Here is a 23,427-nt window from a genome sequence, read left to right on the forward strand (position 1 = left end):
CTAAATCGTATTACTCAAAGCAATGCCATAATTTTCGGTATAATCGACTGGCGTTCTACCGTTGAGATCATTGCAGTTGATGCTGTGGCCGGAAGCCAAGAGGCGCACCATGACCATCAAAAGCCCAGTAGCAGCCGTAATGTGCTCGCAGCCTAAGGAGTAGTTGTTTTCGTAGGCTTTATGTCCGGGCTCGTCGGTTTGCCTGTCAAGGAAAAGTAGACATCTCCAGATACACAGATCAAGGAGACGATCCTTCTGGAATCCGTTTTCCAGAAAACAGCAAACGATGCTATCGAGTCCTTCCAGAACAGGGCATTGAAATGGAGTCATGGCAGTGACGTGTTTGTCGTTATAGTCCCATAATCTGTCGTAGGAACGATCCTGACGCAACAAGCTGCTGACGGGAAAATTGTGAAATCGAACTATGGAGATGTTGAGATTGCGCTGTTTGCAGCGTATAAGAACCTGTAACGATGCCTTCTCATCTGTAGAAGTCAACACAGCCCACCTAATAGTAGATTTGCTGCGCTAGAGAATCGGCTCGCAGATGGCGTGCAACTGTCGATCGATCGCATCGCATGAGCTTGACGATCGTTCCAACGATACATAGCCTGGCGATTGCCATGATTATTTCAATGGGAAGGCGTGTCATCCTGCGCGGATAAAAGACTGCTGGAATGCGGTAAGTGGCTCATATCCTTCTTGTGCCTAGACTTTTATGTTTAATGGGATGCATTGTACAGTAGATCCTTCTACCGATGTCCATGCTAGTCTAGAGCAAGTGGAAAAACTGCGTTCTGAATGCTGCGTTTCTAATAGCACTGCTCATAAATTAGGATAGGCATCACGTTCCGAGCGCAGCATACCTTGGGAGTTAACGGTCTCCACTTCGCCTGCACTACAACAGTGATCAAGGCAGTACGAGGCTTAGACAGCGTTATGTCATCTTCTTTTTATTTATTTGCTTCTGAAAGACCTTGGCATCGCCCGAAAGAGTCCACATCATGCTAACTACGACGTTGGCCATAAAACCTGCGGAAGAGCAGCACTTCGCCTCACTTAAGGCGAACCTCATCTCTCTACCACGACGTGACAGCCTCCAACTAACTCTTCCCGCTCACCCCTGCGAAGGAAATCCTTGCTGTTCGTCGCAAATATAACATGAAAGCATGGCATGCCACCATCAAGCCACTGACACGGTCACAAAAGCAGACTCTGGTTAGATAATCGCGGCGCTGACTAGAGGAACCAGAGATAATGTACACTTCGGCCGACAAACAACATTACGCCACGTGCAGATTAAGTGATGCTGTAGATGGCAGAAACGAGAGGATGATGCTGTCCCACTTGGCGTAATTCTGTAAGAAGTTTAGAATGAAGAAAGCTTCCTCGACGAGAGAATGTAAGACCATGACACACGATTGCGAAGAACATATAGTTTACTAGAGAATCGTTATACTTCTTTTACTCATGTTCGTTGTATTAACTCAGCCGACCCCCACTTTCGTCGCTTTCGTGAAGACTTACGTACCGACTGATTTGACGTTTTACTGAGTGTTCGCAAACGACTCTGAAGTAGCCGCCTTTGTCGGTATCCCGCGATTCTCCTGGAGGATAGGCTGAACTGTCTTCTACGCTGCAGCCTCGACTTATCGCTTTTCTGTCGCTGCTCCAACCAAAGATACTGTTTGCCAAGGATCTTATGTTGAAGCATGTCCCTTCTTTACTGCGCATTGCGGACCTCGTCGCTCAATTGGGAGAGTTGGCGTCGCCACCTGAACACTATAATGGCAGTTTGTGACTTGTGCAGCCTGCAAAGGCAGCTGTCAACGCTATCGTCAAGCTTGGCATGCTCGAAATGCACGAAGCTGGCTTTCTCGAGATCGCCGCAGATTCTCTTATTGCATCGGACATCAGACTGTGATTGGCCCATACACTTTGACAGATGTCATGAATGGCGGGCACTTGGATCATTTAGACGTCATTCGACGCTGTAGTTGTCAGTTGGTGCTATTGCCAATGGGTCATGCCATCACAGATGATACAAGCACGAGGCGCAATTCTAGGGCTTTCTCTCACCTTGATTATTGGTCAACTGAGTACGATGAACCATATGGTGACTTGGGTGAGCAAAGATGATAAGGAATCGGCGAATCATTAATATATACGGTCACGGACGGGTTCTGAGACAATATTGAAAATAGGTATCTCATGATACCTTTAACATTATAGAAATCAACACCATTGACTTGCCCACGACGAAACACTGACCGGTCGATTTTCAACTCTAAATGCACAAATAAGTAAACGCCCGCTCGCTCTGCAGGATATTTACCAACCTATAGATGTCGAGACGACCTACATCATTACGCGCACTTGGGATGTGCTTTTTTGGTGTCTGACGACCCGCTCTTTACACTTTCACGCGCGTGCTTGAGAACGCGTTCACCTTTGATGGACAGTTTCTCGCCTCAATCGAAGACTCGAGACTGAAGCTTTTGAGCAAACCCCTCACCCGTCACAGGTAGATTGTCACAAGATGATGTCAATTACAACGGCTTCAATCCTCCAAGAGTGCTGCCTGCGGCCATAGCACTCATCGTTTCTTTTGAGAACGTAGCCGTCGTCATATACCCATGGTCACATCAACGCCTTTCTGCACAGACGGTTGCATCACAGGGAGGCAGAGTGGCGTTTCTCAACTTGCTACCGTCGTGCCTTCTCGCTATGCCTGAGAACTTGGCGGTATCCTGCGTTATGCGACAGTGCAGAGAGCAATTGTACTGGGCATATACTCGGATGGCTCGTCACTCTGGACACGGCTGCTCATGTGATAGCCTCACTCATTGCTGCATCCAAAACACGAGGTAATGTAGACGCAAGTGGGAGTCGTTTGCGTCATGCAGGACTCAAAGACAGTCACCGCTGATATAGCAGAGACAGCACTTTGGGCCCGTGGACGACGGAGTTTCCGGTAAATTGGCAAGCTTCGCATTAAGAATCGTTTACTAACGTTAACTCCTACTGGGCAGGAGTTCTTCTCTTCGTTGTGGTGTGTCTATTTAATGCTGGGCCGCGAAGAAAAGCCGCCAGAGTAGTGCATGGTTCCGTCCGACGGCCGGTCGATACAGATTCCATGCCTTGGACGAGTTTTCATTGCATCCTGAGCGCCATCGCATGTCTTCTGATAGCGGTTCATGTTGCATCACGCGTTTCCTGGGTAATGATCGCGGTGGTCTCCATTGGATCTATTGTGCCGTCTATGATGAGACTGGGAAGGCAAGCTTCAGCTTTGGAGGGCGACGCCGTAGAGATCTTGAGGGTGCCCATATCATCGGAAAAGGTGCTTGTCGTCCTTGAGATCAACCTTTCGCAACCCATCAGAGCGGGCGAGTCGTACTACTTCAAGGTTGATGGCACGCCAATCCGCGTGGCATGGGTTCGTCGTTATACTTCCGAGAAAGACGGAGCTCGTTACGGTGCCTTCTTGATTGTATCATGCACACCACGCCCCGTTGAATCCAGAGAGATTCGCGGCCCATTCGGACTGCCGATTGCCCCGGCTGTGTTGACGGACAGGACACTTGATATTTTGACGGCCGACAGCGGCATAGTCGAGGCTTGCCAGAGCTTTTTGTGGCGAAATGTCCTGAAACTAAAACAACCTGCTTCATTATTAACGTGGGTGAACGAGAGTCCAGCTATGTTGAAAGCGTGGTTGGCGTGCGTGGGGTCGAACTATGCAAGACACGATCGGCAGCCCACGATGCGAACTGTATGCACTGGCAGAAGTCGTCAACTGTTAGCAAGCATAGAGTCCGACGACCGGAATAGCTCAGAGCGTGACACCGATGAATTATTCGTACAAAGACTGAAACAGTATCGCGAGGCGCGCGTGATGTTATGCGCCCAAGACGGTGACGAGCAGCGAGACGTTCTCCAAGACCACATGCCCCTAGGCACTCACAGCCTGTACAGTAAGTGGACAAGGGCAAGTTACACAGACGATGGAGATTATGCGACGCCTTGGTTATCGGTGAGCATTTGCGATCGCATCGTATATACGCTAATCGTCTGGATTTGGATGCCAAGATGAAAGACCACAAAACAGCATCCCGATCGACATTGTTTTCAAGGCGAATCTGTTGCAATACGGTTGAAGATGAGAACATTAGCATATGAACCCGACCAGAGAGACTCTACATATGGTATTGGCCGAACAACTGCCAAAGCGCTCCAACTACAGGCGCAACGGTGTATTGATGATGAACTCTAGCATGGTCTCGAAATCGTTATATGGCAAGATCCAGTCGACGTTTCTAAACTTCCTCGTCTTCTGAAATGACAAGTATCTTCCTATCACAATGATTCCCATGTACTGCGTTGAACCTATCCGTTGCTGTACGCGACTACCACGATGGAACTCCTGGACGATGCCCCATTCGGCACCATCTGGTCTCAGTCCACGATCAAACGTCATCCAGCCGCTAGACCTTCTTATGCTATCCAAGGTATCGTCTGCTAGGACGAGCGTCTCGTCGCGCGTTACCGCACTGTACGCGTACAGCTTGTGCAGGCTGATATTACTGTTGCTAGAACCGCTGATGCAAATGCCCACGACTGCTGAAGAGTCGAAGCCGTTATTTTGTAGGATGCGCTTGAATTCTGTGTCGGCTTCGCTCTTCCAAAGGTCAACCATCGGCACGAGTATGAACCAAAGCTCGTCTTCCTTTTCTGCAACGTCCTCGTCGCTCAGCATGGCAATCTCGTACAGTGCTGGACAGCCAAGCGGTTCAGCCCGTTGCCTCTGCGCCTTGGCTATGTGTGCTGGTGGCGCAGTGTCGGTGGCGGAAAAGTTCGCCTGCATGCGGATTTTGGAGCTTGGGTTGGGTAGACGGGGACCGGGGATAGTATAGCCGTTTCTGCCTGCTGCGCGCTCCGCTCTCTCCGCTTCGGACTCTCACGGGACACCACGTGAAACTCTTGACGCGCGGACAAGCGACTTTCGTTGGGCCTCACACAAGGGTTCTCTAGAAACTTCTTTGAGCTCGGCACGCTCACTATGCCCGCGATAATTTGAGGTCTCGCATTTGTCGTGAGGTCGACGGCAATGCCACCTGGGCTTCCGGGATGGCTCGAGCGTTGGGGGATGGAGTCCGAGTAGCCTGTGCTTTGCACGTCTGAAATCTGGAGCCGATGACGTTGAGTATGTTCATAGCTGGTTTGTCGGAGGCCGACATCCATTGTGCCAGCTGCCGGATACAGAAGTTCGGACCAATACTCAATTCTTTCAGCGATTGACCGAGGCTCCGCATTGGTTCTGTGTACCCGTACTCGATCGTTTTTCCTATCAGTCTCAGCTTCTTGAGCGGCTTTGGGAGCGCTGAGATCAGCATGGACGTTTCTGTGGACGTGAAATGGTTGAAGCTGAGTTCTACTTCGCCAAGACCTCTCACTGAGTTGTGTTTGTTGAAAAACTTGGCAAGCATAACTGTATCAAGTCTTTTGCATCCTGAAAGGACGAGCCGGATATGTCGCGCTCTAACGAGCGTTGCTTGGAGGTCGTCGACAGTTAAAGGCGTAGAAGCTAGATTCAGATGGATTACATGGACAAGCCTTGAACACAGGTCCTTCGAAGCGGAAGACAAAAGCCTGCTGCATCGTTGGAGCGACAGACGAGATAGGTTGAGTGCAAAGTCTATGCAGCTCATGATGGACGTTTCAATGTATGTGAAACTCGAGTTCATGTCCAGCGCTGGTAGTAATGGTTCAATCTACGGAAGTCCCTGAACAGCATTGCACAAATGAAGCATGTCGGACAGCATCTAAAACACTGTAGCAAACGAACATTCTGTCGCTGATGCGCAGTCTGTTCGGTCAACGCCGTTAGGTCGGCGATGCGAGACCCAAAGTGACCTCACCAACTGTCCGAGCTTTCTCTTGGCTCTGACAAGACGTACAAAACTGCAGAACGCAGAGCAGCTCTCAAGTAATACAGTCTTGTAGAAGGGGTGCAGGGAGTGGTGGGAACAGGTCTTGAAGGTTAACTTCAGAGCTTTGAGGTCGCGGACCCATAGTTTATGCGCCGTAGCAGCCGGTCTGTCGTATGCAATATATCCTATGATGAGGCCTTGCTGGCGATGAGCCTCTCGTTGTGATTCGGGATGATATTCGCACGCACCTTTCAACTCTCTCAGAAGCTGCTCGATGAGGGAAAGCCCTGAAGCAGGTGACAGTCTGGGTATGTGCACTTGGGTGAGAACGTGAACGGGGATGACCCAAGATCCACTGACGAAGCGGTCTGGGCTGGTCTAGAGCTATATCAGATCGGAATGCAACGAGGATGGCACGCTGTCTCTGGCATTTGACATGGGTTCCAGTGCAATTAATGAGTCAACGTTATGCTGATGACGTATATGCTTTGTCTTTGGTGAATATATGAGACTGGATGACTGCTTTCAAGAGTCAGGGAGGGCAGTGGCGGAGTCGGAGGCGTAACTTGATGCATATCCAGACGTGACTGATATAGACTTGTAGCGCGGTTTTCGAGCACGACGCCCGCGACAGATATAGTAAGAGTGCAGTCATGTCCGCCGATCCGTCTGCCTGTCTGCCCTAGAATGACGCAATATCAACTTGATGTCTCCTCCTCATCAACTGGATGCATGGATGAATCGAACAGGATAATAGACAATAACAGGGGCGATGTGCTGTGATTGAGAGGAGCCGGCTAATTTCCATGAGGGCCGACCGTTCAAACTTGATCCGCTGGTGAACGGAACGGAACGGTCCAAGTTTCTCAGCAGTGCAGTGTCAATGCAGGCGTCATTCCGCTTCAGAGGCCCTGCTTAACTGACAACCCGACAGATGCCATCTATGGTGACGCTCAGGCAGCCGCACCCACGGGCTCGATACATGGGCTTGACAAGCGCTGGCGCAGGCGAACGGCAACCTCTTTCCCAAACGCGTGGGTGCCGAACGGCAAAGCTCTGTGCATTGGCACAGTAGACGCTGCATGCTTATAGTCTACTATCTCAACATGCATTTCGCTGAGCACTAGAAACGCCGTGATCAGGATCGTGCTCCCGGCCAGAATCTCGCCTGGACATTTTCCAGTCCCGCTCCGAAACGGGAACCAATGATTCTGGATGCCGGCGCTGACCAGCTTAGTCTTTGCGTTGTCGTTGGCCGTTTTAGGCGCCGTCTTCTCGTTTGCCCGTTTGTGGTGCTGCTGCCCGTGAATCAGTCCACTCGTAGGATCGCCTGGGTTAATAAGGAAGCGATCCGCCCAAAAGGCGCCGACGGGGTGTTCTGGCACCCCGTTCACCGTCGCCCCGGTGTTCCAGAACGACTCGTATAAGCCTCCGAGCTAGTTCGACGACATCACGGGCACCTCCGGTAGAAGGACCCGGCCGTCTGGCAGCTGCACCTCATGGAGCGGAGACTTGCGCCCCACGGTTCCGGCCACGTGTAGCTGAAGAGCCTCACGGTACACGGAGTTGAGCAGCGGAGCCTTCATGAGCGTGGCCAAATTGAGTGGGGGCTGTTTGCCCAGCGATATAGACAGCTAGCAACGGATACGACTAGTGAGATCTATCGTCACTCTTATCGTCACCCTTATCATCACTCTCATCGTCACTTTCGTTCGTCACTTTCGTTCGTCACTTTCGTTCGTCACTCTTATTATCACTCTTATCGTCACTCGCATCATCACTTTCATTCGTCACTTTCGTTCGTCACTTTCGTTCGTCACTTTCGTTTATCACTTTCATTATCAATCTTATCATCACTCTTATCGTCACTTTTATCGTCACTTTTATCGTCACTTTTATCGTCACTTTTATCGTCACTTTTATCGTCACTTTTATCGTCACTTTTATCGTCACTTTTATCATCACTCTCATCTTATCGTCACTTTCATTTATCACTTTCGTTCGTCATTTTCGTTCGTCACTTTCGTCCGTCACACTCATTATCACTCTCATTATCACTCTCATTATCACTCTTATCGTCACTCTTATCGTCACTCTTATCATCACTCTTGTCATCACTCTTGTCATCACTCTCATTATCACTTTTATCATCACTTTTATTCATCACTTTCGTTCGTCACCTTAATTCATTAACTCGTTCATTACTCTTATCGTCACTCTTCATCGCCATTTTCACTTATCGTCACTCTCATCGCCATTCTCATCGTCACCTTCATTCATCACTTTCGTTCGTCACTCTCATCATGAGCAGTCGTACCTATAATCAATTGACAAAGTATCAGACCCATTCAGGGGCGAAACTGCCGACGCTAGTGAAGTCAGCCGCTTCAACGGTCGCATCTAACATCTTTCGTCCTGACATGACAGACAAGACAGGCGGTCCGACCCCGCCCTGAGAGAATCTGACACAGACACAAGTTACCGGAACTGTTGCGGGGATGCTTGTTCTTTTGCTCGTTGTAGTAGCCATCCTGGCTTGGGCATGTCTCCAAAGGCGGAGCTACTTTTGAAGACAGCGACCTGCTGCCGGCTCCGTCGATGAGCGTCTGATAGCCCTGGGGCTTGCTGGGCAGCGAAAACCTTTTGTCACCAATCCAGACTAGTTTAGTTATTATCGTTCTAGATGGTGATAGGTATCGGTAAGCTATTGACGCGGCATGTGAGTCGGTACAAAACAATTCTTGATTTAATCCTAGGCTTCATACAGTATTGCGCTGTAACTAACCAGAACATGACATCATCTAGTGATTTTTGTCTACACCAGCCTGTGCAACGTGCTCAATCCTGCAAACTCCGCATTCTGAGCGCCAGATCGTCTTAGGAGATGCTGCCGCTGTGTCCACACAGATCGCGGCTGCAATATGTGTACGCCGTTGGAACCTCGCTGCAGCCGCTCCACATCACCTGGTGGTATGTTCCTGGGAGCGTGACCATCAGCTATCTTTCTTAACAGGTCGTCTCCGTAAATTTAGGGTTTCCAGAAGTATGAGGTGTTGTTGTTGTCAGCCTTGTCCAGCGCGGGCGTCCGGTGCCTTCGTCGTTGTTCTGCACCCTCTGATCAGTATCGTCGTCCGCTGTCTCTATCCTGCGTCGTCCCTGATCATCGCCGTTATCGTCCTTCGAGGCCATGTAGGTGCTATCATTGTTGCTATCGTCCGTCCAAATCGACCCCCTTTGTACTATACTGATCAAGCTATATGCGTTGTACACTTCTAGCGGGCTAGCTAGAAGTGACTCACTACTAAAGCAGTCCTTAAATAGCTAAAAGCCTTAAGTGAGAGCCCTTAGAGGCCGAAGCCATAGGGTCACTTAAGTCCCTTGCCACCGCTGAACAGCTCGATAAGTTGCCCTTGTTGCTAAGTGGATAGCTCTTTTATTGACTTTTCACGTCTGATCTGGCTAGAGAAAGGGCTTTCGCCGTTCCAAAAAGTACAAGAAAAGATGTGGTATTGCCTGGTCTGCTGTCTATCTTGAAGCCGGATCCTCCTATTCAAGCCGCCTGGTTAAGACTAACGCTCGCTGAGTAAGGCACGAAAAGCATGAAAAACAATGTGAAAAAGCCTGTGCAAACCAATGCCCTGTTACAATAGCCCAACGAGCTTTGAGCAAGCCAGATGTCTTCCACGACAGAGACTGCTGCGCGCGCAACGCCCCGCTTCTCCAACTGCCGACTGCCATTCTCGTCGGTCCCGATGGCCCCGGGCCGACGAGTCAGCGACGCCTGCATTGCCGTTGCATTCCCTTACTTGGGATCCCCTCATTTTGGCGCCTCGTACTCTGATTAGACGACTTGAGTGAATGCAACTGGGCTTTCATGTTGGCGACTGTCCGATACCACTCCCATAGGTGGCCATAGAGGTTTCTCTGTAAAGTCCAGGCCATCCTGGCCCTCGAATATTTTCCCGTGAGAGTAATACGGCAGTCAACAAGGTGCGCCTCCAGGCAGCAAATTGCAAAGAACAAAAGTCAGTAGGGAAGAAAGATTCCATCGCTCCTTTCCTTTCGAAAGCCCCTCCTGGAGGTCCCACCTGAAAGCTCCACTTGGCATCACGTCCTCCGAAGGTTTCGGCTGTAGACCGCGTCTACGTAGGGAAAATAAACATCGCGGCGAACTAGGGCTAAATGCAGATCTTGGCGTGGAGGAACGCACAATCACATAGACGAATTTCACTGGTTAGGCGCAGCGAACGCCATGCGTAGAAGGCAAAAATAACGTCAAAATTGCAAGTCACTCTGTGGCTCTGCGGCTGGATGCTCGCGTATTTGAATCTGTAGTTACGATGCGGCCCGTCCGCAACAGAAATGCTCGCGTATTCATTCACAACGGCACTGTGAGCCATGTTCCTGTTTTGCCGAAGCTTATGACCACCCAGATCGCCGGTATCATCACCAGAATGGAGTCACAATCCCACTCCATACTAGTTCCCAAGTACGCCACGGGTCCCATGTGGGATGGGAGTCGGGTATGTCGAGCTTCAGACTTCAAGTTCACTCTCAAGTCATGCATTCAATGTCCAATTCCCCCAGCCGGATCACTGAACAAGTTTAGGGGCGGGGAGACACAGTTACGCTCGACAGCTAGACCCAGGGCACGAGCGAAACAAGAAACCCGGCGCGGAAAGTTGCGGAAGGGCTCGCAACTCGTCTTGGAGAGCCAGGGCCCTACTGTAGCCAAGAAGTGGGCTCGCGTCACTGATGGCGACTTGGTCAAATACATTCTGCGAGAGATATCAAGTCAGCATGAGGTATCATACTCTCCTCCCTGTCAACGGTCAAGCAAGCCTGCATGTGTCGGCGCATGCGCAACCGAGACGTAGCGGCATGGCGATGAGATGCCAGACGCGAGGAGGTGTACCAGACGGGCAGGGTGCGCTGATACGACATCTGTGTCATAGCCGTATTGCCTGTTACGGTCCGAGACCCCTTTGGGCGTTTTTGAAGGAGCCCGCAGTCAGTGTGGCCGGTCCGACGGGTGCGAAATGGGCGGTGCCTTCACACATTGTTTAGAAAACATGCTACTTGCTGTCGACAGGCTGTGTTCTTGCTACTTTTGCTTGTCCAGCAGCTGAAAGCGTTTGCTGGCGACGTCGCTTGCCCTACCGTGTTGTGCTGACTGCAGTCGACGCGTGCTGGAATCGATGCTGCTCCGGGCAGCAGCTTAGATGCCGGCGTCGTACACCGTCATACGGCAGCCCACAATACTGTCCTACTCCTGCATCGCGAGACCATTCTGACCCTACCCAACCCAGACGGAGGATTCTCGATTGACGATTGTTGTATTGAGGCAAGAAACAGACGGGACATCGTGGACTAAATTCGCCACGGAAGTTGAAGAGATGCCCGAGTGGATTGACTCGTTCCAAGGGCCTCAGAACAGCTCTCAAAACGGAACTATTGGGTATTGGCGACGGTTTTGCGCAGTGACTCGAGCTGTCGGAGGAGCTCATTCTGCAAAGACGAAGAGTCGCGGTGGTTCAGGCATTCGGTAGTTCAAGCTTTTCGGCTCAAGCCCCGGCGGTGCATCGTTCGCCCGCGGCGGTTGAGTTCGTCGCTAATCGAAGCAGATAGAAGTATTCGAGAATGTAGCAGCGTCGAGCTAGCTGACTTGGTTCTCGCGGCGTCGTCGAAAGCCAGGGCATCCATCTCTTTGAGTCGGCGGATCGCCTTGGCTGCGGATTGAAGGTCGGTCACGCCCTTGCCAGGGCTGCTTGTCGCTCCCCGTTCTCCGCCCCGACCAGTCTGTTAACGAAATTGCCAACACTTTCGTTACTGTAGCCATTTCCATCCCTTAGCAGGGGTTCTTGCACGGGATGCCCACTCGTGCCATTGGCCCTTGTGGGATTTTGGGCGTGTTTCCAAAGGTTGCATCACAAATGCCCGGTCTCTTTTCTGCTGTCGTTTGCGTCACGCGCGCTTTTTTCGATATTTTGGTGGGATAATGTGTGCGTGGAGTCATAGTGGCGGAAATGCAATCTTCCTTCTCCCATTGGGGCTTGAGGTCGGAACCAAGACATTGCACGACGACTCGACGGTGAATCGGGGACGCAATTGAGCGTCGGCCGGACGGTGCGCGGATACGTCGCGTGGATTTCCATGGGCCAGAAATTGCGGCAGAACGAAGTCGTTCGGGTTGAGGACTTGGGTGGACGCGCAGCTGGATTTTGAAGTCGAGGTTCGCAAAGATTGATTTTCCTGCCGGCCGCTGTAAATTACCAGTGGCAGCAACGGTCGTGGACCGGGCGTTGGGTGGAGCGGGGCGGATAATCATCGGCACTTATGTAATCGCCGCTTTCTCATCGTGCCGGGGCGTGTTGGGGCGGTGACCAAAGATACATCAGCAGTATTGTGTTCATACTGATAGGGAAAGTCAAAGAAAAGGCATAAGAAGCTTTCTGGACACTGGGCGCACATACATAGGGCTTTTTACACTTTCTGAACGTGATATGCGTCTGATGTTGCGAGATATGCCCACCTGGAGGGGGTAAACATCGCTCAAGCGCCTATACTAAATTGAGCGCCGGTACTTCGAGGTACGTACCCGCCACCACCCGTTGGCAACCACAACCCGTTAAAGCTGCTGGTGCCGCTCGTTGATCTCAAGCCAGCTGCCAGACAAGGGTGCGAGTTTTGAAATGAAGGGATTCGAATCTATGACCAGGGTGCAATTTATTTCTAGTCGACACATATTGCCTATGCAAGTCGTTCAGGTTCAGACCTAGAAAGATCGGGGAGGGGAGATGCACGGTGTCCGGGTGTGGCCTCTCGCGAGACGGAAGTCGGCCGGGCCCGGGCCCGAGGCCCGAATCCCGCCTTCACACAAGGGGTCGGCCACACCAGTTTGTAGCCAGGCGCGCCCAGCGCTCGCTCGTAGCTAGACTAATCAAGCCACTTCACGCACCTCTTCACTAATACCGACCGAAGTCTGCGATGATTCATCGTCATTTTTGATGCGGCAACATCTGCAAGCCACCATCCCCAACGACGATGACCCATGCATGGCAGGCTGCATCACAAACCCTCGAGAAGCCCTCGCAAGTACATTTGCAGTCTTTTTGCGATTCGTGTTGCATGTCCTCGAACAGATCCAGCGTGAGAAGCTTCTCACGCCTGGGAAACCAAACTCCTGCCACATGAGAGAATAGCCTGCAGCGGCACGAACGATCCGCAGAGTGCACGGAAGATGGTGGGTCGGCCGAGGATCAAAGGCGAGATCAAAAAGTAGCAGGTTTTCGAAAAAGCTGCCACTTTTTAATGACGGCGGCAGCATCTTGGAACGTATGTAAAAGTTTCTCGTGACAAGCCGAGGTCTGCCACAATCAGTGGCACCGCCCGGCTTTCTCCTTCCGTCTTAATGTGCCGTATCTTCGTGGTGTGGAAGGAGGCGGCCAAGAACCAAGAAAGCCCAGGCAGCAAAACATTAAGTTGGGCAGGACCACCCTTCGCAACTGAAGTCGGGAGCATTGCCACAGTTTCAAGTACAGCTAGCCATCCCGCTTACAAGACAAGACCGACCCAAAGTCTGCTCCCGGACATGCCCTGACATGCAAACAGCTCCCGTCTTCCGTCCAACTCAGGACCTCACAACTTTCATCACTTGCATCTCAGCGTAGGCTCTCTCCATCTTGTGAGATTTCCCCTACGTTTCCTTCGCATCCGTTAACTCGTTTGTATTGGCTGCATGTAACTCTTCCGCTTCGGTTCGGCAATTGAGGAGAGCCCATCATCCGCCCGATTAGTCTCGTCATCACGAAGTCTGCGTTGCTGGTTCTGCCGAGAAGCTGGGCCAGATCGGACTCCTTTTCGTCTGGTTCATCATTGGGGACTTTCGCCTGCCTTTGTGGTTCTCGCCGTCTACCAGTATTGCTGCGCGGCGTCCAAGACAGAGCAATTCACGACGTCGCAGTCCCTTGTCCCTCTGCGGCGGATCGCATGCCCATCCTCTGGGCGTTGGTGATCACTGCCATCCTCCGCTCACAAGGAAACCAGATTACCAGCTGGTAATTTCTTCGTCAGCATTCATCAATTAGGAAGCAAGGAAGGCGGCTTGACCATCACAGCCTCCCCAAGCTCGCCTGCTGACCCTTCTTCCTCGTGTAAGGTACACTCTTCTCCGACGGGTGTCGCATTTCCGGTTGCCAGATTTCCGTATCGACTAAGTATTTTCTTCCATCAGACAAGATGGAGCCCGTCTCTCCAAGCCGACTTCCGCCCACGCCTCTCCTCTGTTCGAAGCAAGACGACGCTTCCCGCCCCCTTTCGCGAGCTAAGCGTCAGCGACAGCGCCGCAACCTCAGTCGTAGCCTCCGCAATATCTAATCTGCCGGTCCCCTTCTTCTATCAAATCGAACGGACAAACAGTTGGATTGGAAGAATCACCGCGGAGAGAAGACGTTTGATAGCGAGGCTCTTGTTCTGAAATCTGCTTTTGACGCAGCCGTTGCGGCTTTGCACTTTGCAGAACAGAAGGGACTTGCCTAATTGCAACGAACTGTTGCCGTCGTGGTGGACTGGGAGGGGCCCTATCTAGTCCATCCTGCTTCCTTTCGACGACAGCTCAGAAGGAATATCACATCGCTCCGCGAATGGTTAGCCTCCGAATGCGCCAAATGGTTCCTTCAATCTTTGCTCCAGCAACGCCCTATCCATATCTACATCGCACCTCCTCCAGATGGTATTAGTTCAATACTCAAGAGTCTTCCTGTCGTCTCTGTGACAAGATGCCAGCTTCTAGTGATGTCCCGCGTCTGTCTGTAGTCGATTACCTTCCATAACCCATGTCGTGCAGCCTCGTGAGCTACACCGCATCAGGTCCATCAAATCGCAGAACATCTTGTCACATTCCGTCCAGTCGCCGTGCATCACATCGCATCGCATAACCAACTTCTCGCATCGATTTCCATCACAGACCCTCGTTTCGCTTTTGCTTTTGCGCTGATCCGTCTCCCTTTCCGTCCTCTCAAAATGCCTGCGTCTTCATCCTCTCGGCAGCCCGATGCCATCCGTCGCAAAAAGGAGGTAACGGCCCTCGTTAGCCAGCTCCTCGAGGGGCCCAACGAGCAAAATACTCTCTGATCCCAAATGGCTGAGACGTATCGCAAAACTTACAAAGAATGGTGGTCAATTAACCGCCGACTCCACCAGAATGGCTATCGTGCGAGCACCCCAACGCACATTTGGGACTGGCCATCATTCATGCGCGAGGCTTCTACGAGAAGCCAACTTCGAGACATACTGCAAATGATTTATCATATGGGTTAAACCGAAGGGAAGCGCAATCACAGCAACAACAATACAAACAACGACGATAGAAACGACGACGGTAAGGTAAATTATAACCACAGGGAAAGTAGTCGATTTAGCACAGGAAGCCAACCATGAACTCTTAGACAAATCAGATAGCATGACACGCTGCCTCTTATCTCTCATACCCATCCGCTCGTCCCGACCAAATGAATCAATGTTACGCAGGTAGCAGTTCAAGTCACTCACAACCAAGATACCCTCATCTTTCTGGCGCGCCAATTGACATGAGTTTTAAAAACAAACACGGTGAGGGACTTCATACACGGAAATCTGACCAGCGTCTGTCTAGAAGCCTCAAAGTCTCGATCGATTCTCCACGCAGGCCTTGTCAACGAGGAATCAAGTATCGTGCCAAAGTTGCTGGAGCGATGCAATCCAACGGCAAGGATGGACACATACTCATACTGATCTGCCGGCGTCCGCCTTCTCAGCGGGGTTCCGATGCACATCTTGCGGCTGGGAGACCTTGAGCCATGACCCCCAGCTCAACAGGCAGGTCTATTATACGTTCTGCTAGACAGTGGGGGCTACAGGTGTGGAGCATAGTTGAGTATAATAAGCCCTCCCAGTTCCCATGATGGAAACGTTGTCGAAATCCGACATCTCACGACGGATCCTCAATCAGTCTGTGGCATCTACACGTCTACAGCTGTAGAACCTATAGAACCCTATCCACATGTAACAGATTGAACAGGGCTGGTAACCCACTACTCCGTAAGCCCTTCGAATGTCGCGTTCATACTACTCGTGGCGAACATCTTGCGAACTATTTCGCACAATCATCTGCTCCCCCCATCCCAAGTATGGTGTGGCTAACATCATCACCTGTCCGCCTGGTTCCCGTTGATATTCTCAAACTGCCGCGAGGGATCAGTCAACTGACGAGCCCTTTGAAAGCTTTGCAATGGTACCACCCGGCATAACCACATGCTATGCGAGAAAGAGGGCATCGTGGGAGCGGCAATGGTCCAAATACCTCGGCCCTCAGTCCAGACCGATTTGAAGTCAAGGCTCCATGGCGCGTTGTTGTTTCGTCCCTCACACTTCTTGATAGTGCTGCTTCGTGTTCACAGTCAAGGTAGGCTTATACCAGAGCTTTATATCTTACAGTACCACCAAAGACCGAGTCCCCCTGACGCTCATGCAGTCTTCAGGTTCATTCGACCAATCAAGTATGAAAACTGACGCACGGCGGCATATTATCTTCGTTGAACCGCGGTTTGTCAGATATCAGCTTCCGGTAACTTCCGCTACTTCCACTACTTCAGCTCCCTCACAGTCTTCACCAATTCTCCACTACGTTCATTGCCATCAAGCAGGACCGGCAAAGCTTCACCTCCAACGCGAATCGAAGCAGGGAGACTGCTCGTCTCTACACATTTGACATCCAGTCTTCCGTCTTGGGCGCATTGCTATCGCCGCTGATCTCATTCCGGCGTCGATACTACACCGATGTGAGTGGACACATCGTGTTGGTTACAACCAGACCTTTGAAACAGCCATCCAAATCCTCGCCATAGAGTGTTTACAATGTGATTTCGCAGCCTCGTCAGAAGTCTATGGCGATGAATTGGAACACTTCGTGCTTCCGGCCGTTTGCAAGTCACTCCTCCTGCGACCAGGTTGGCTGACTAGGTGACATCTTCTCTACTCAGCGCGGAAGAATATCCCCTTTGCGCCGTATTGGCGATTTCAGCTCTTAGAGATTTCACCCCCCGAGAAAAGGGGGGTAAAATCTCTCGAGGAATGGAGAGATTCACCGTCTCGGAAACAGGCTTTTCAATGCTCGAGCTCAAAATGCTCATCCTTCAAGTTCGGAGGCTCTTCGGAATGCCGTGATCGATCCATCCTCTTGGGCTAACTTTCGTCCACGACCCGCAACATGTTATGCTTTAGACAACATTAAGAGCTATTTATGTCGCAAAGACTCGCGGTTTAGATGCCCCCGATCTCTTCTATGAATGAGTACAGTACATCGTCCAAGGATAGCCACTAGCCCACCCCATAATCAAGGCTTCCCCTCAGAGAGATTTCGAAATCACCTGGCCTATGTCCATCCGTTCGATGCCTCTGAACGACAGTTCTGTAAGCACGCAACGAACCGCCAACAGTCATTATACATCTGAAGATCGCGCCGAGCATCTGCCCATCCCGGCACTGCCACCGCCCCTGCGCCCTTGCCCCTGTTTGGCTTTCCTTTCTCGGCGACCCGTACTCGCTCAACGATCTAAGCCAAATTCAAGATGCGGTTAGATGCTGGGAAGATCAAGGATACCGGCAAGCCTGTGAGTAACAGGGACGTCATTGAGCTATCAGAGACAATCGAGCTGAATTTGACGGAATAAATACGCCGGAATACATGCATGGCCACCGCGAAAGTGGTCGACGTACTATAAATCTGTGGAAGAAAGCGACTACCAAATTCAACGACGGACAACGACCTCCCGCTTCTCCTGCTCTGAGCTCTCCCAAGCCATGGAGAGTATGTTGAAGTGACCCGCCATTCAGAAACGTAATTTTACGTCGTTTTCATAGCCCTGTTGGTGTTTAGATATCATGAAGGTGCCTTCGACTGACGCTGGAGCCGAGAGTCGTACCCGTAACGAAAGGTCTTGGGGCTGATAGCCATGTTGAGGTGGCTGGGACTGTGAATCCTTCCAGCATAAACGCTGATCACATGCTTTGAAGCTGTCCAACCCTTCTTGATGATCATCGCTCGATGATCTCTCTCATACCGTTTCTGCTTCTATGCAGACGAGTGCTTTGCCTTGCCCATAATGCCGGCCGTATCCTGTGAGTCCGATGTCATCTCCCAACTTAACAAGTACAACATCTCGCGAGACATGACATGTGTCAAGCTGGAGGCTTTTTTCTATTCCAAGACCGACCAGACCACACTGCTCTCGCAAGTTTGAGGTAAAGACATAGGTTCGGTTTTTGTCATTAAGGAAGGTCTTATGCTGAGGACGCCCGGCGATAGTTCTACATACTTTAGGTCGGAACGGACAATGCGCAGCATGATACCTCCTCTGCCAGGTTACAATGGGCGGGCATGCTCGGGTGAGAGTCAAACCATCGTGAACACCGCCACCTCAGGGACAAGGGCGGGTCTCCCAGGCTCAGAAGTCTGACCATGCCATGTCGACGTGTGACATTCCCTTTGGGTGCCGAGGCCTATTCATGATCTCAGACCGGCCAACTCATGTCTCGATTCTGCAAAAGGGAAGAAAAGAGCTACCTTTTAGCTGGGCTTGACGATATTAACGGTGTCATGTTTATCATTCCTCATTTGAACAACGACGTGCAATGATGCCAATTGTCGAGCTCAGGTGGTGCTTTAAAGGCATCCGTGATGTGTCTTTTTAACTTGTCACTGGTCCTTCAGATGCATGCAAGTTGTAACATTCATACTTCAATTGTAAAGGCTTTCAGAAAACCCGTTTGGGGCAAGAAATAACAGTTGCCCCCTCGAAAACAGACTACCGCCCTAATTGTGTTCCGTCTACTAATGCCCTTCCAGTTCATTCAATCACCCTGCTCCCATGGGTGCTCTCTTGCTCACCGATCTGATCCTCCTTATCCCTCGCTTCCACCTCATCCACGCTGTTTCTCATATATTTCTGCTGTTCTTGTACCTGTTCTTCTTTATCCAGCGCTTCGAGGTGTTTTTCCAGACCGCCCGTCGCTGCCAGAATGTCCGAGGCTCTCTCATGCAACACCCGGGCTTCTGAGGCCAACACTTTTCTTCGATGCTCTGTGTTTGCAAGGACGGCCCAAGCCTTCCGTTTTCTACAACCCAACTCGATCAAATGATTTTCCAGACTGTCTGCGATGTTGCTCTTGGCCATATCAGCCCTCTAGGCCGATGACGATATGTGCACCCGTTGCTGTGGTGCATCCATGAGTTTGTCTATCCGCGCGTGTAGATCGGCCTTGGTTTGTATCATATCGTGGTGGTCTGCTGTGAGTCGGGCCTCCTCGTCTTCCTTGACATCTTGCAAACGTTCCTCATGATGAATAGCCCAGTCAATTCTGTCCAGAGCTTTTGTCAGGGCATGTCGTGTATCCTCGAGTTGTTGTATGGCGTCGGAAGAGTGTCGCTTCCGGCGGCTGGAAGAGACTGTTCTAGGGTTGAGATTGAGGCCCTCAAAAGGTCGATCGGTCCTTCTTGAAGACACCTCCGCCTGTTCCTTCAACATCGACTCATCCCCTCCATCCCCTTGCCTTGGTGGGTTGCCTGAAGAGGTAAAGAACCAATTGGCCACTCCGGTGGCCATTCCGGTAACCATTCCACCCATCGATCTTCGAGCGCTAAGTTTCGCTGGGTTACTGGGGTATCTGGGCATGCGTTGCGTTGTTTTCAAAGCATCGTCTGACTGTGGAGCCGTTGTTGGCCGTTGAGACGATTCAGACAAGCTGGTTGGTGTAATTGCATCTGCATACTTGATGCCTGATTCATGGAGAACGTAGTTGGAGTCGTCGCCGGTATCAGAGTTTCCCCTGGGCTCTAGCCCGCTTTCAGAAGCGGCATCGTCGTCCTCAGATTCACTTTGGCCGCCCAGCCCGAACATGTTGTCATCCTCTTGGAGTGGGGGTGGGGGGAAGGCTTCTCTTGAATCTAACAGAGTGTGCCTCGAGGCTCGTAGAGAGTCGAGCATGGGGCTTGCAATCGCATTCCTTCGTTCTTCGGCTTTTGGACCTGATCTTCTCTCGCCCCGTCCTTGATCTGGCTCTTCACTGTTGTCCATGTGTGCTCTGTTTCGGTCGTCTGCAGCACCGATGGAGAGTTGCTCTCGTTCGGCAGGGGCAGTAGGCTCTGCTGTGGAGGCCACAGGATCTTTGACGGAGGCAGCGGGATCTCCGTTGGCTTCGTACTCGTCGGCAGAAGGACCGGGGTCTCGGGCGGAGGCAGCGAGGTTTCCAGTCGGTGCAGTAGTCTCTTCGTGGGCCTCAGGCTCGTCGGCCTCAGACTCGTCGGCAGAATCAGCCACCGGTTGAATGTCACCTCTGGCAGGGGAAGCAGACTTTTTGGCAGGGGCAGCAGGCTCTTTTGTAATGGCAGAAGGCTCTTGGACAGAGCCGGCAGGCTTCCCGCCGGCCGCAGACTTGCCGGCCGATACAGCCAAGGGCATGTCTCCTCCGACAGGGGCAGGTTCCTCCTCCTCTTCGCGTGTTCCTTCACTGTCTTGTTCTTCCCCACTGGAGGCGTCGGCCTGACGAGACAAGTTAACTAGAAGCCAGTCAGTGACTCAAGATCCGTGACGAATCGTGCTGAAAAGCTAGCAAGGATGATGGCATGACTTACTTTGCTTCTTCGCAAGATTGATCTCTTTGGGGAGAAAAGGGACTTCTAGGTGGTGTGATGGCACTGATGGGGGCTTGCGACGGGCGGCAGCTGCTTGTCTTTGGGCAAGGAGTTCGCCAAAGAGGTCCAGAGCCTTGACTCCAGGTGGTATACTTCTCCAGCAATCTCTAGATCGAACCGCTGCGTCGCCGAACCATAAATACAGATGCAGGTACGAATCCAGTCCGAGATCTTCGGCAGCCTTGACTCGATATCGCCTATCGTTATCGGAACCAGGAAGATTCTCCCAGTGCTCGCCAAATCGGGCGGCAAGGATGACTTGCAGATCGGCTGGCTCGGTTCTTTCGACTAGCCACGGGGGAAACTGAGCGTTGCGTGCGGTCTGTTTGCGGTGGGAACGGAGAAAGCCTGTCGCTAGATCGTCGAACGCTCTCGTAATAGTCGCTCGCGAGGCCTGAACTGCCGCCACTAGATCAGTGAGGAGATCTGTTATCGATATTTCGGTTTCGGCTGAGGCGTGACGTCTCCGCGGCATGCTCCGCGGAGTGCACGGCGGGTCGTCGGATCAAACAGAACGTGATGCTTTTTGTTTTGTGCGGTGTCGAGTGGTGCTAGGTGGAGATTTGCGAGGATAGCGATGTCGGCTGTCGAGGTACCTGAGGTGGAGGAAGGTAGCTGGAATTGTCGCGTCGGCGAGGAAGGCCCGACCTTGCCTTACCTTAAGGTAGGCACGTGGAGGAGGGTGCCAGCCACAACTCGGTGTGCATCGACGAGGTGAGTTCGGTGAGCGTCGGTGGGCCTTGGTCAGCGATTGTCCGCGCTGGGTACTCACCGCCTCCATGTCTGCAGGCCAGAATCCAGGATGCCACAGCCTGATTCACGCGCGATGATCTGGATAACAGTCCTGATTTCGGCTCCCCGGAGGAGGGCGTGTCAAACTTCAACCCTCATCCCAAGCCTCGTGGCAACCCCATTCTGTCGGGGTCCTCGGCGCGTCATGGCAGCCAGCATACTCCAACTCCAAAGCAGTCAGTCGCAGAGGCCATCAGTATGCCCCAGCACAATTCCGTCAGCCCCTTGAGCAGATCACGCCTGATTACTTCATAACCCCATCGCGCGCCAACCTGTGGGCCCTGCATACCGATGCCGCATGCGCAGCGACTCATGGTATCTGCCGTTGAGAGGGAGACGGGTGCATCGAGCAGACGGGGAGGTTGCTGGGTGCACCGCTGGAGAGTTACCTTAGGCAGTCCCGGTCTCCGCCCTGGCCTTACGTCCTGTCAGTCAACTCCGGGGCAGTAGTCAGAGGCATGGTCAGACTTTCTCTCAGGGAAGGTCAGACTTCTCAGGCCTAAAAGTATGACCTTGCCCGGGACAGCAGTCAGAGGCATGAGCGGACTTTCTCTCGGGCAAGGTCAGACTTTTCAGGCCTGAAAGTATGACCTTGCACATAACCCACTGCAGCCCACCACAAACAGGCTTTCCATTCCGTGCAGCACTCTGTAGAAGAACCAAGACGTTCGAACTGCTGCACAGTTCACAAACATTTGCTTCCGCCCGCATTCTTTCGATCTCTGACACGCCGTCTTTTCACCATTTTCAACGTATGCAGTTTCAAGCCTCCCTGGGTTTAAACCCCAAATACTGGTTCATGCGACGTCCTTTAAATTAATGCTGCCGTAAAAGACCCCCACAGGTTCCTAGTATACTGCTCGCCCTGGTCGGATAGCGGGACATGGCCGACCAGGCACCAGGACAAAGGAAACTGCGCGACCGCAGAGACATACCGACCGGAGTGGTATCTGAAAATGTGATAGGCCCGAGACGGCGTGACGGACCGGAGGAACAAGGTCAGCTGACGCGCGCAGTCTACTGAGGCTACCTACCTCGTGCGATACAGACCCATAAGTGGAACCAAAGTCGGAAGCCAAGCCCATCGTGCTTCCAGAGTCTTCTCATGTTCCACACCCCCGCCGAAGCACATTCTATACTCCGTGTCCAACGCCTCTGTGATGGAGTTCTCCCTTTCCACGAGGCGGCAGGCCCAAGATGCAGTCAACGCGAAAGGATTTCTCAGACCAGAGCCTCGTCTTGACTTGGCCATCGTTTGCGGGGTGTCGGTCCCCGCTCGAGCTCATAGTTCAAATGCCAGCCTTTGAAAACGGAAGAGTGGTGGCACCAGCAGACTTTTCAACCTAGAAGGTACAAACATCCCCTGAGAAAGTGCGACCTTGCCCCTGGAGAAGTAGGCTCAAAAGTATGGAAGGCATGGCGGTCACATCCCACCAAAGCCCCGCTTCCGAGTGTGCCGAAGGAGCCACTGAGAGGCAGTAGTTCGTTCATATGGCAGTTGCGGTCCACCATGAGCATATTCTTACCTGTCTCTCGTCCTTGGATAGTGCCACAATGGTTACTCTTGGATATCCAATATATTTTTGGCCCATTCCCACAGGTCACTGGTTCGAATCGTCCTGAATGTGCCTTTTGTTTTATTTTTATTCCCGTCTGTGCTTTCATCCCAAGGCGCATTTCAATCCACCCGCCAGCAGAAACATTTATCACTGTGACCTGCCTTCCACCCAACGCGATGATCCCTTCTCAACGTATCCATCTGGTGATCGTCCGCTCCAGCGACACAATCATATATCCCATCGAGTGCTGCATGACGCCAGTACATCAAGGACCGAGAATTTCTCCAATTCTAGCTACACCGAATTTTGTAATTCGCTGAAAAAAAAGTGTCGATCAACTGGAATAACATCTGATTCGCGTTACCCCGCATACTCTTGTACTGGCGTCATGCAGCACTCGATGGGATACAAACTC

The 23,427-nt window shown here is 51.8% G+C and overlaps 1 protein-coding gene across 1 annotated transcript; it reads right to left on the reverse strand.

Annotated features, from left to right (window-relative positions):
• Positions 1-330, reverse strand: GCG54_00015293 (uncharacterized protein; the record flags this gene model as incomplete). The annotated part of the gene is made up of 1 exon (XM_045415100.1): positions 1-330. One exon carries the CDS (start codon positions 328-330, stop codon positions 1-3), a length of 330 nt encoding a protein of 109 aa, XP_045258273.1.
• Between the last annotated feature and the right edge of the window lie 23,097 nt (positions 331-23,427).

The sequence above is a fragment of the Colletotrichum gloeosporioides genome (genome assembly GCF_011800055.1).
Source record: "Colletotrichum gloeosporioides strain Lc1 chromosome Unknown consensus_86, whole genome shotgun sequence".
NCBI classification, from domain to species: Eukaryota; Fungi; Ascomycota; class Sordariomycetes; order Glomerellales; family Glomerellaceae; genus Colletotrichum; species Colletotrichum gloeosporioides.